General features: G+C 37.4%; 1 protein-coding gene across 1 annotated transcript in view; it reads left to right on the plus strand.

The window, feature by feature from the left end:
- The window catches only part of LOC124406103 (muscarinic acetylcholine receptor gar-2), a 109,940-nt gene that overhangs the window by 48,541 nt on the left and 49,264 nt on the right, over positions 1-12,135 (plus strand). The window contains exon 2 of the mRNA XM_046881479.1: positions 6,617-6,780. Within this exon, the coding sequence (XP_046737435.1) occupies positions 6,683-6,780 (98 nt within the window). The 5' untranslated portion in view covers positions 6,617-6,682. The remainder of the gene's footprint in view (positions 1-6,616; positions 6,781-12,135) is intronic.

The following is a 12,135-nucleotide window of genomic DNA, read 5'->3' on the forward strand; positions in this document are numbered from 1 at the left end:
AGCTTCGTGTTTCAAAATATTACTGTGCATTCAACTATTATATGTCATTTTTTGACAAATTTGATACAATTTAATGAGAAGACGAACTCAATTCATTCAGCCAATTCTTCCATGCAATTCGTTCACCTGTTAAGACTCATTATCACTCTTGGCTAAGCAAAGTGAAGAAATTGTACAATATCATTGTTCTTGTCCTGATTATTCTACGAGCAAATAGTAATAAAATCAATAAAATTATCATTACGGCATTTTGTAATGGTTGGTGGATACTTTCGACGTTCACCAAGTTTTGCATACTCGTCGATTTCCCATCAGTAGTCTGCTATTCGTGAAATGATATTCAAAATCTCAAATCACAACTTGAGAGGAATGATTTCAAAAAAATTGAATCAGGAAGTCCCATGAGATCTCTTTCCAGAAATTTAGGTGCTTAAGGTCTTGTAGTATTCCTACCTTTACCGACCGAGCGAACTCGCCTTTTTTCTTCCTACATTAAACAAACAGACGGACGTAAGGGTACAAATTTCGACGGTGCATGACTATTTTCTGGCGGGATTCAGGAAAGTTACTCTTATCCCGAAAATCGTAAGAAAATGTGTGGTTTTTTGAGCCGTGTTATTTTTTCCACGTTTCGCAAAAAACTGCATAGCTAATCGTGAAAGCATCTTTTATTAAAGAATTCATCGTGATTCCTAGTATTTTTTCGTTCAATACTGCACACATTTATTTCCTGTATGATTACATTCCCAAAACCGACGAAGCGATGGCATTGAGAAGTTTTATAGATCGATGAGTTTGCATATCCATCAATTATGCTAACTGCGGTTGATAACAACTCACGAATTGCGTGCTCGACGCACATTTCTCCGTGCAAAGATATCCGATTGCTTCGCAAAGGACACGGCCTTGGAACAATACAACTATTCGCGGGAAACAGAGGTTCGATAGGGACTACGGAGAGACGGAGGAAAATCGACATTGCTAAGGCCTGGATTGAATGACAAGTAGAAACCACAATCGGAAATAGGTAGAAGACACGGGTCGGCCTGAAAGTATTTTATAATAATCTAATACTCTGATATATGAGGTAGAACTATGCGATTCCAATTAATTAGACAATCGATTGCACTTCTTGTCGTAGGACACAAAATATGGACCACTGTGATTTTTTATTTTTGTATTAAAAAATCTGATCTTTACAATTTTGAATCCATTTTCAGATAGATCGTCAGCATTAACCCAAAAAACGCTTTTTCCAATAAAGAATGTTTCTTTCGAGGTCGTGCAACCGAAAGAACTATTTTGATAATTCCATAGGAAAACTGGGGATTTTTGCATAAAGACCCTAGATTTTTAGACTGGGATGACTATGGAATCGGTCTGATCGTGAGCTAAATTCGTGTGACGCTTGTACTCACCGTGGGAATGAACCAGCCCTACCAGAGGTGTCACCCTTAATATTTTGGAAAAATTGATTTGTGTCTCTACTAATTACTCATTACTATTTTTACTCATCGCAATGAAAGTAACCATTTTGTTTCATAAAATACTTTTGTGTGCTACTTTTTGCCACTTTTAGGAGCATATTGAATCCACCGAACGGATTTCGATAAAAATTGAAACAAAACGGTTTCTTGGGTCGCTGATTACGAATCTGCAGTGGTAATATTCATGGTAAGAAAAATTCATTCGATTTCGATAAAACTCGACGCAGGGGGATTTGCGAGACCGCTAATTACGAATTTCGACATGAAAATACAAAATTCAAAAAGGTGTATCCAATATGGCAACATCACGTGACTTTCGGGATTTTGTTCCGCCATATTGAATCCGCTATTTTGAATTTTGTAGTTTCCGGTTCAGATTCGTAATCAGCGATCCAACAAACTCCCGTATACTAAGTTTTATCGAAATCCGTTAGTTAGATTTAATTGCCCCTGAAAGGTTTAAATGGGGAAATCCATCCTCTCACGAGCACGGGTAAGAGTCGGGATGAAAACCTGAAGAAATTAGGGAATCATTTTTTAATCATTCGGAACTGATTTGGGTGCTGAGCAGGTCGAAATTCAAAAATGACTTTTTTAACGATCACTAGAATTTCAGAAATAACATACATATAGTGATTATAAATAATCACGATTGGAATAAAAGCTTTATTACTACATCCATGACTAAAACCGGATCTATGTATGTACAATAATGTATGTACATGTTCCATAACCTGTCGGTGAAACTTATTTCGCGTCGAGCAAAGCGTGGCAAAAGTATAGATAAGAGAATTGGTGAAAATAAGTATGCAAATGACGCACCTCCGCTTGGATAAGAGCTGTTACGTTGCAGGGTGAAACGGAAAATAGTAGAGCTCACGATCAGTACGGCCAACCGACCAACCGAGTTAAGTTCATCGGGTGAGAGATAATATCAGCCGAACTTTTCTAACGTTTTAAAGGTTGCGAGGTCCAACGATGGTGGTCCTGATTAGCTGAGACTCTTTGAATCGTCTTGTACTCGGCAGAAACTATTTTGAAAGACGCTCGATCATATCGTTAAGGCGGTGATCAGGGTATTTTATCGGAACTCATTATCGTCTGGATAATCATTGTTCGCACGCCATTCATTATGGCTTACAGGAGTCTATAAACTTCCTTAGAGCTAATGTAAAAATGGTTTATTTCCATGTTATTTTGAAAATAACCCATGCCAACGAATTTTAATTACACCTTAGCCGTAAAATATTGCCCAAAGAAAAACATCATTCGTTACAGATATAAATAAGAGTCTAGTAATAGGCGTACCGTTACAACAATATTTTACCGGCTAGCCAATATACTACTGCCAGTATGTGATTGTAAAAATTGTTGACTAGCGGTAGTCAACAATATTCACAATCACAGACGCTTCCACAGACAACTTATAAGCTCCTCGTTCGTTATGCGATGGACTATGCCTTATGGATTTTTGTGTAGATTGAAAATCATAAGCCAAGGGCAGAATGCAGAAGTCATATGGCTGGACTGGACTTTTGCAATTGCGCATGCGCCACGGCTTCTGCATTCTGCCTATAGCCTTTAATTCTATGTCCTCCGGCCTTAATTCTTCAGTTTGTAGAAAAGGGACACGGCTGCACCTTATTAGAAGTAAAGGAGTAGACGTGTAGACTCCATCGTCAGCTTGAGGCACCCCATGATCGATTGCCGTGATCGGTGGTTCGTTTTCTCATCTTGGGAATTTAAAGCGTTATAATAACACAACGAAACGTCGAGACGCTTCTATATATTAAAATAACACGATGAAAACCTGCGAGAGAAGTAAGAAAACGTACGTCCCACCACCGGCTGTTGACGCTAAAGAGGGACGCTACAGACTTAAAGATCTCTGAAATTTTTATAAGTCGATGTTTCCATGTTTCTCATAAACTCACTGTAATTTAATGTTGTGCTTAATTTTTTTCTCATTTCACAATTCTGCACTCACATTATTCCAGATTTATAGATTATTTGTTGGTTTCAAAAAATGTTCACCGTCTATCAAAACCAATTATTCGTTTCATTTATATTGTTAGCAGACATACTTTTCAATTTGGCAAAGCATACTCGAAGATGTCTGCTCTCGCCCATATTTAAGATGTTATGAGTCCAGTTCAGAGCTGTTTTAAACATAGTTACTGCGAGAGGCACTCTATGCGTCTCAAGTCGTGCAAGGGTACTTCGATGACACTGAATCGAATGGTGATAACAATTTTGCAATCAACCCTCGGAATCATTATAAAAAAGGGGTTAAAGCGTTTGATTCGGAAGCTAATAACTTTATAAAAAAACGTGTCAAACAAAAGTTGATGCAGACAGTAAAAAAAGAACGTAGATAAGTATTCAATGTTCATCTTCGTATCTTCAAAAGTAAAGGAGAAAATTTGTTTTCAAACCGAATTTCTTTTCAGTCGAAGTTCCACTGGGAACGTATATGCCTATCTCATGTATACGAATTTGATATTTTTTTATAATCCGAAGGTTTTCGCCCCCCTCCCCTCTTCCCCCCTTTAAATGGTTTTTCGTTTTTTTCTCCCTTATTTTTTAAAATACGGAGATGGACGTGCGATACTTTTTTATGTTTTTTCCCCCCAAAAACTTTTGTACGACACAATATTTTTTGATAATGTTATTAGGTTCCGAATTAAACGGTTTAACCCTTCTTTTATAATCATCTCGGGGGTTGATTGCAAAATTGCTATCACCATTCAATTTAACGTCATCGAATTACCCTTGGATCCAGTTTCCGGATTCATCCCGGTAAAGTATTAGCTTTCGATTTTTTTCCATGGCTTCAAAGAGACGACGGCAGCCGCACAGTATCACTGCAGGACGAAATCTCGTATAAATAAAAGTGCGGCAGGATACGCGTCAGCAGAACCACGGCAGAGCGCCAGACTATCTCACTCGGGGTGGGGTTGAAATTTCGAATTTGAAAAGTTCTGAAAGTGCCAAATTTCGAATTTTTTACGCCAGAGTAAAGAAATCAAACTCTAACGAAACATCAAAGTTTCGGACTGTCCGAAACCTCACGATTAGGATTCCAAAAGTGCAATGCTCCAAATGGGGAAAATTCCGAAGGGACAAAATGCCGAAAGGGACAAGTCGAAGTTTCGAAAGTGCAAAAAGGGGAAAATTTAAAAATATGAAACATTGAAATTTTGAATGATCCAAGATTTTTAGTTCTGTGAATTTCTGGTCCGGTAAAATTTCACCACGTTCATCTTTCTTTGTTTGGGATTTTCGACATTTTTACGTTTAGAATCCTGGTCAATCTAATGTTTGGTTTTTCTCATTTTTTACACCCACTTGTCGAATAAAGTACGCTGTGTGAGTATATTTTGATATTCAGAATTTTACTCTATCGGAACCTTAATTTTCAGAACCTTGCTCTATCGTGACTTGAAGTTTCGGAATCTTGCATTTCGGAACTTTGAGCCATTGGGTTTCCAACCATTCAAACTTTGTTGTTTCATAAAACTTTTGATTTCTTTACTTCAAGTTTGGCCACCAAATAATTCAGAATTAGGCGCTGTCGGAACTTCCGAAATTCGGAATTTCAACCCCATCCCTCTCATTCTGTGTTTACGTTAGAACAAAACCGCGCGAAGCGCCCGACTGTCTTGTCATGACTGTAACGAAACGGAGGTCATCTGGAGCAGGTTGCCGGAGTTAGAGTAAAAATTCGAACTTGGTTAAATTTCAAAGCATAGCGCTTCAAATTTCAGAACTTTGGAATCTGTCGAGGATTCATTCGCAAATAGCACGAGATGATAGAAGTTATCAGACAGAGAGAAACTTTCATAAAGCATAAAATGGCAACTTAAAACTTTAATTATATTGACTCGAAGGACCAGAAGCTATAAATTCCGTTTAATTTTATTTTGGTCCAATGATAATGTAACCCAATGATTGGCACACGATTGACTCATTTTTCCAGAGCCTCGTACCATCTACACTGTTTTACGCGACACCCATATGGAACATTCGTTGGCTTAATGTGACAGCGAAAAGACAGAACCAATTCTTTAAAAAAAATCCTTGAAGTTTTTTGCCTCGTCTTTTAATTGACTCTTGATGTAGCTCCCGATGTCCTCAACTCTTCTAAAAGTTGTTTTCGCCAAAAAACAGACAAATCGAAAAAAAAATCATTTTATCCAAGCACATTTCTTCGGCTGCCATTAGCAAAAATGATGTAATTAATGCACCATCGATACATGGTTTCCCTTTCCGTGTGGTGCTTCGACGCTTTCTTCACTGTTTGATATTACTTTACTGTTTAGGGTCGTAGTCGTAGATGTGAGACTCTTGCCTTTTCTAGATGGCTTGACTTGGCTTGGGATCCACCTTCCATGGAAGTCCCAACCGTAGAAGAATATATAGTATAGTATTAAAATAAGTCTAATTATGTTGAAGAAATTGGGTTGATACACAACACATTCCTTTCAAGATTTATATTCAATTTTTGACACATCGCTCACATTTTTTTTTTTTTTTTTTGCAGAATTGGACTTCTAAGATGTCAATGTTGATGTTTGAAGAGGGATGATGATGATTCCGCGAATACAGTGAGCGCTATAAATAAACAAAGTGTTGGAAATTCCTGTTTTCACAGAATAAATGATTAGAAACGTGGAGTTCGGTAAATCTGGGTTTTTGGGGTCGCTAAAAACGATTCCTACGTCAAATTTTCAAAATCAAAATAGTGGATCCAATATGACGTACTGAAAATATAAAAATTGATCTGATTCGCTTCAAACTTGATACTCTGGGAGTTTTTAGGCGCTTTAAAATTTCAGCATTCAAGATGGTAGATCCAACATGACAGAGTGAAAATATAAAAATTGATCTTTTTCGCTCATATTTGATTCACCATTTTGAATATTGAATATTTTTCAAATCTGACCCGATTTTTTAAATCAGTAACCTTGATAACCCTTCTAATATATCCATTTTCAAGGAATTTGAACGCAAGGAAAATGTATGCTTCAAAGGGTCATTTCCAATTGCACCCTTTCAACTTTTGTTTCCATGTTTTTTTGTTTCTTTACGTACCTGCAAATGAACACAAATTACTGATTTCTTTCCAGAATGCATTGGAGATGACGAGGTATTAAAGAGTGGGCGGATTGGGATCGGATCCGGAGATTTTGGGAATGGAGGTGAATGGGACCGAGAGCAGCCTAAATGGCACCGAGAACAACCGGACATTTACTTCCGTGTACACCATCGGCACGGATTTCATCACAAAATGGTGAGCTGTAAAATTTATCGAGAACCCAAGCTTCGAAAGACAAATGCTATTTGCAGTGAAGGTAATTCACTTGGCTCTGATTGCCTCGCAGATCAAGACACTTTGCATGATTAATTATAAATAGCACAGTATGGTACAAACTTGGTTCTAAGATGGAGAGGTTCGTTTTGTCAAGTGGCCGAGATACTCGAAACCTACAGTATTGACAGGACCTCGATCGTCGAAGTACTCGTGTCAAACTTCTACTACAGACTCATGGTAAGAACGTAGGCGTGAGCAGAGACTGTAGGCGCAAGTAACTTTCGTGATATTGCATTGGGAGCACTGTAACAGTTTAAAGATGTCCACTCGTAATGCGGCCCCATAGAGAGCAGAAGAAAAAAATTAAAGTTTATCTTCGCTAGCGTTAAACAATTTTTCATGTCCTTACATCCAAATAATTTTATGCATTTCAGCGCGTACCAATTCTTACAGAGCTGTGAACGCGTATATCCCAAAATGTCATCCACAGGATTTTCCTCTCGATTTCATATTTCCTTGAGCTTCTATCTAACGTTTCTACTGTTAAGAGGACGCTGAACTGGCTTGCATTTTCACATTTCGTGACGTCATAAGCACTTACAGCTCTCCTAGACGTTCAACGCTAAACTAAATGACATTATTTGATTGGTCGGATCTAACGAAATAGGCCAATAAACCATGATAAACGAGCTCCTGTCCTGTAATGAGAAACTTTATCAGCGATCTACGTTAGCGATGACTGAGATAGGAACATACACTTTTATTTAAACTACGATTTAAAAACTTTCCTAGCTAGATTCGTGTCCCCGTTCTCGCACAGCCCGACGAGGAAATTTCCCCGCTTCTGACGTCACCAAATATATATATGACACCCCAGGTCAGCGAAGCGTTAATAGCTTTATCGTCTTCGGGACAAATTATTTAACCTACAGCTATAAGATGCAGTTTTTTCTCAACTGACGTTGAATTCATTACCAAGTGACCATAAAAACGTTGTAGTGCCAATTTTTATCTAACTCCGTTCACCCATTCTCAAAATATGATAATTTTTTTTATTTTCACAAGTTTGCTATCCAAATAACTTGGAAAGTACTGAATCGACTGGAACCAAAATCTGATTAATTGTAAGTTTTGAAAAGCTGCGTCGATTGAGACGTTGAGGGTGGGGCACAGCGGCCCCCATAAGCCGGTTATTAATTTTTGTGTTAAATTTGCAGACCCAATTTTTTTGGGTCGTCCATTACGCCCCGGATATCTCAAATTGGCCTAAAAAGAAGTAAATACATCACGATAATTTGGCAGGAAGGGGAAAAAATAATTTTTTAGACAAATTTTTGAGGAGGCCCTCAAAATTTTTTTATTCAACCGGCTCACTCCCAGAACAGTTCCGAATAATTAAAAAATAATTCCCCAATTTTTTCAGATTTTTATCTCAACTCTAACCCGTGTCCGTACAAGGGTGGATTTCTCCATTTAACCCTGTCAGAGACACATTAAAACCACCCAACGGATTTCAATAAAATTTGGTATGGCGGGGTTTCTGACTCACTGATTACGAATCTGAACTCGATATTTCAAGATTCAAAATGACGGATCTAATATAGCAGACCAAAATCCAAAAAGCCATTCGAATTCGATAAAACTGGTTGCTCGGTGGTTTTCCAGGCCGCTGACTTCGAGTCTAAACTTGAAATTACAGAGTTCAAAATAATGGATCCAATATAGCAACATCAAGTGACTTTTGGGATTTTGGTCCACCATATTGGATCCGCCATTTTGAATTTTGTACTTTCGAAATCAGATTCGTAATGAGCGACCTCAAAAGTCCTTCAGTACCGAATTTCACCGAAATCCAGTGAGTTTTTGGATTATACGACCATATTGGATCTGTCATTTTGCATTTTCAAATTTCGAGTCCAGATTCATACGTAGTTAGCGATCCAAGAATCCCCTCTACATTAAATTTCATAAAAATCCGTTCAAAACCAAAAAACGGTCGACATTCGAAAATTATCTCTTTAAGGACCACCGTCGTGTGCTGCCCATCTTTGACGGTTGATTTCACCCCTTTAAACCATTTTTTTCTCAAAACATACATAAGTTGCAACGAATTCGAAGAAAGACACCAAACTGGTGTTCCTCGTGACTAAATTTCATTACACGTCCATCTCTGCGTACGAATATCTAACGGATTATATTTCAGTTGCCGTCCATATTTTGAACAATTTACGGCTGCTTTGAGTAATTTCCAAACTGTATTATTCATTAATTACCAGAAAAACTTTTTCTCATGCCTCTAAAGTTAGCGCTACTATTTCTAGTATTTGAGTAACGATGTTGCTTTCAGTGAGTTGCGAAAGTTTGTTCTCACTAACTTTTATTGACTTCATTTCTGCTCGTATATTACACTAAAGTATTTAAAAAAATCACACTACGCAAAATTACTCTTGATTGTTATAAAGAAATCAGCTGTACAATTTTTGGAAATCCATTTCCATTATTTCGAGCATATACTAGACTAGAATATTTTTGGCAATTTTTTTAAGTCGCAAACGGTAAACATTTGAAATCAACAATCTCCAGATAATTTTCGAATCAAGTCTCATATTTGCACTCAAGAACTGTAATGGGATTGGGCCAGAAGCAAAAATTCCGAGGTCATTTTCTTTCTATAATAAAAATGATTGAAAATAGGTGGAAAACGACGACACTGAAGCAGGTTTTGAATACATGATCTGTAGCTACTAAAATACTACAATTTCTAGCACAATGAATCCAGATTACACCTTCGTGTTTATATTTATCAAGTGTCTAGTATACCTATGTCCACGAAATTTTATGCCCTACATGGATGTATAGTGTAGGGCAAATCTCATTCCGAAAATCTGAGGACTTCTAGAGCGTTAAATTTTCACTCGTACCACGAAGTGCTTGAAAATGCAAATTGCAAGAGATACATGACCTATATTCTCACGGGTTCTTCTTGGACTGTACATGCTCATTTTTTCAAATTCATAAATAATGAGCCAAGGTACCCAGGGAACAGACTGTGGAATTTGCGGGCTGGAATTTAAGAAGGAAGTCATACATAAGAGCTTTGCTCAGTGCTGGAATATTCAAACTACCAGTAAAATACTACCTTCGGTATAAGAAAGTAGGAAAGTATGAAAAAAAACAAGTTGCGCAAAAAATGCAAAAATAGTATAACTCATTCACTCACGAAATAATAAAGCTATAGTATAACTGAAAACTCATAGCACCGTGTAATTTAATTTCTACCGTTTTAAAATTCTGCTGAAAATTCTTAAATCTATGTAGCTCTACATAACATAAATGTTCAAATTAATATTAAGGCGAAACTGGTATTCGATCAAATGTTTCGGAAATACATTAAAAAAATATTGAACAAATTAGATCCAACCTCTACATAATACATGTCTTCTGTTACAGTGAAGACACGTTTTGAATATTTGTAAATATTCGAATACTTATTTTAGCAAATCCAAATTTTCTAATGTGCTGTAAAAAACATTTTTAACTCCCCCTCCCCATAGTACGATGGATTGTAACGTTCAATTGTTATACATTTTTATGATGTCATTGTCATCGAAATTCATGATTGCAAGCTCTTTCCTGAGTTGATGGAATATTTTTCTGAATAAATTCAATATTACTGTAACGTTGTGTACACAAATTTCATATAAAATATCATTATTTTACGGTATACGTTGATGGACCGCACTTCTATTGAAAAAAAGAAAATAGAAATTAAATATCGGGGCATGCCTGTAAATTGTTTGCTTTGATGAAAAAATTGTTTCATGCCTATCACAAGGTTTGCGAACAAAGCGGTGCCGAAATTTGATGAAGTGATATGACGATGCCTTAATTGGCCGCCACAACAACTCGTGCACTCGAAATACCAAAATTGGGTTGTATTCCACTATATGCGGTTTTGAATCACCTTACAATACGATTTCAAGAGATATAATCAACGTATGAAAAGTAATTTTTCTGACAGAAAGTAATTCTCTTTCAATCAGTCCAGTTGAAAATTAATCAAAAATGGCTTTTATTGATGTCGATCGATATATGATGAAGCTGAAGCTAGCAGCCAGAGTTAGCAGCCAAACGTGTTCAACTTTTTGGAAATAGAAAAGTGTAGTTCAGTTTTATCTTCATAAATCTATAAGAGTATTAGGGTTCGAGACATTTCACAAAATTTAGATTTTTGAACTTCACTACTTTATTCTAATGAACATTAGAACGTTTGGCTGCTAATTCTGGCTGCTAACTTCAGCCTCGTCGATACATAGAGTATGAAACTTCTATTGTGCATTATCGATACTCGATTCACCGAATCTTTCTGTATCTTTGTGCGACTGCGAAAGTTTCAATAACGAACAACTAAAAGTTGCAATCCGTTGGTCTACAATCATTCGAACCTGCAACACGAATCCTACTCCAAACTTAGCAGCTTCACTGATCCAACAATGTTTGTAAACATGCGATCAATAATTGTCGTCGAATTTTCTCGTCTAAAAAACTATGAATAACCTATACGGTACCGAAAAGCCGTCAGTTTCTGAAACTCCATGGGTTAGCTGTCCGTCTTCCGGTTGACTGAGCGAAGAGCGAATTGTGAGGGAAAGGTAGATTCCATCCCGCAGGGCATACGTTGGCTGCACTAACAAAGAAACCTGTCGGATGACACCGACCACGCAAGTGTCTCTAATTAAGCCGAGTTCCAGGGGGAAGCGAGGGAGTCTCGTTTCATCACACATTCGCATTATGCAGGATAAGTGCGGCTGATTGTCATACGAGGGCTGAGCTCTACAGATGCCACGACAAATAAAACCCTCTGTACAGTGGCCAATCACGCTTCTGTGTTTCCGCCGCAGTGTTGCCGTTTCTAGTACAATCGTACTTTTCTAGCACATTTCAACCGTTTTAGTACGCTAGTACGCTTAACGATTTTTTTTTTTTGACATTTAGAAATATTTTAGCACGCTTAGATGATTGTTAATACAATTTTCGAAACTTAGTTTTTGTTGACAATATTGACTTTCCAATTAAACCTCATCGATGTTACATGCTGTATATGCCAATTTAATACCGTACATTTACCTAGAGACCATATTAAAAGATCTTAGGTTTCCGTCCATGCAGTTCGACATCATAACCTGAGCATTGATAGTGCGTAACCTAGATGGGGCATGAATGAGCCTACCGAACGAGACCTTTCAGTGGCCTGCCTCACTGACAAGTGCGAAAACTGTGAAAGCACCACTTGGCGGGAACAACATAACCTCACAATATTTGAATTCCATTCAG

This window comes from Diprion similis, chromosome 1 (genome assembly GCF_021155765.1).
Source record: "Diprion similis isolate iyDipSimi1 chromosome 1, iyDipSimi1.1, whole genome shotgun sequence".
Lineage (NCBI taxonomy): Eukaryota > Metazoa > Arthropoda > Insecta > Hymenoptera > Diprionidae > Diprion > Diprion similis.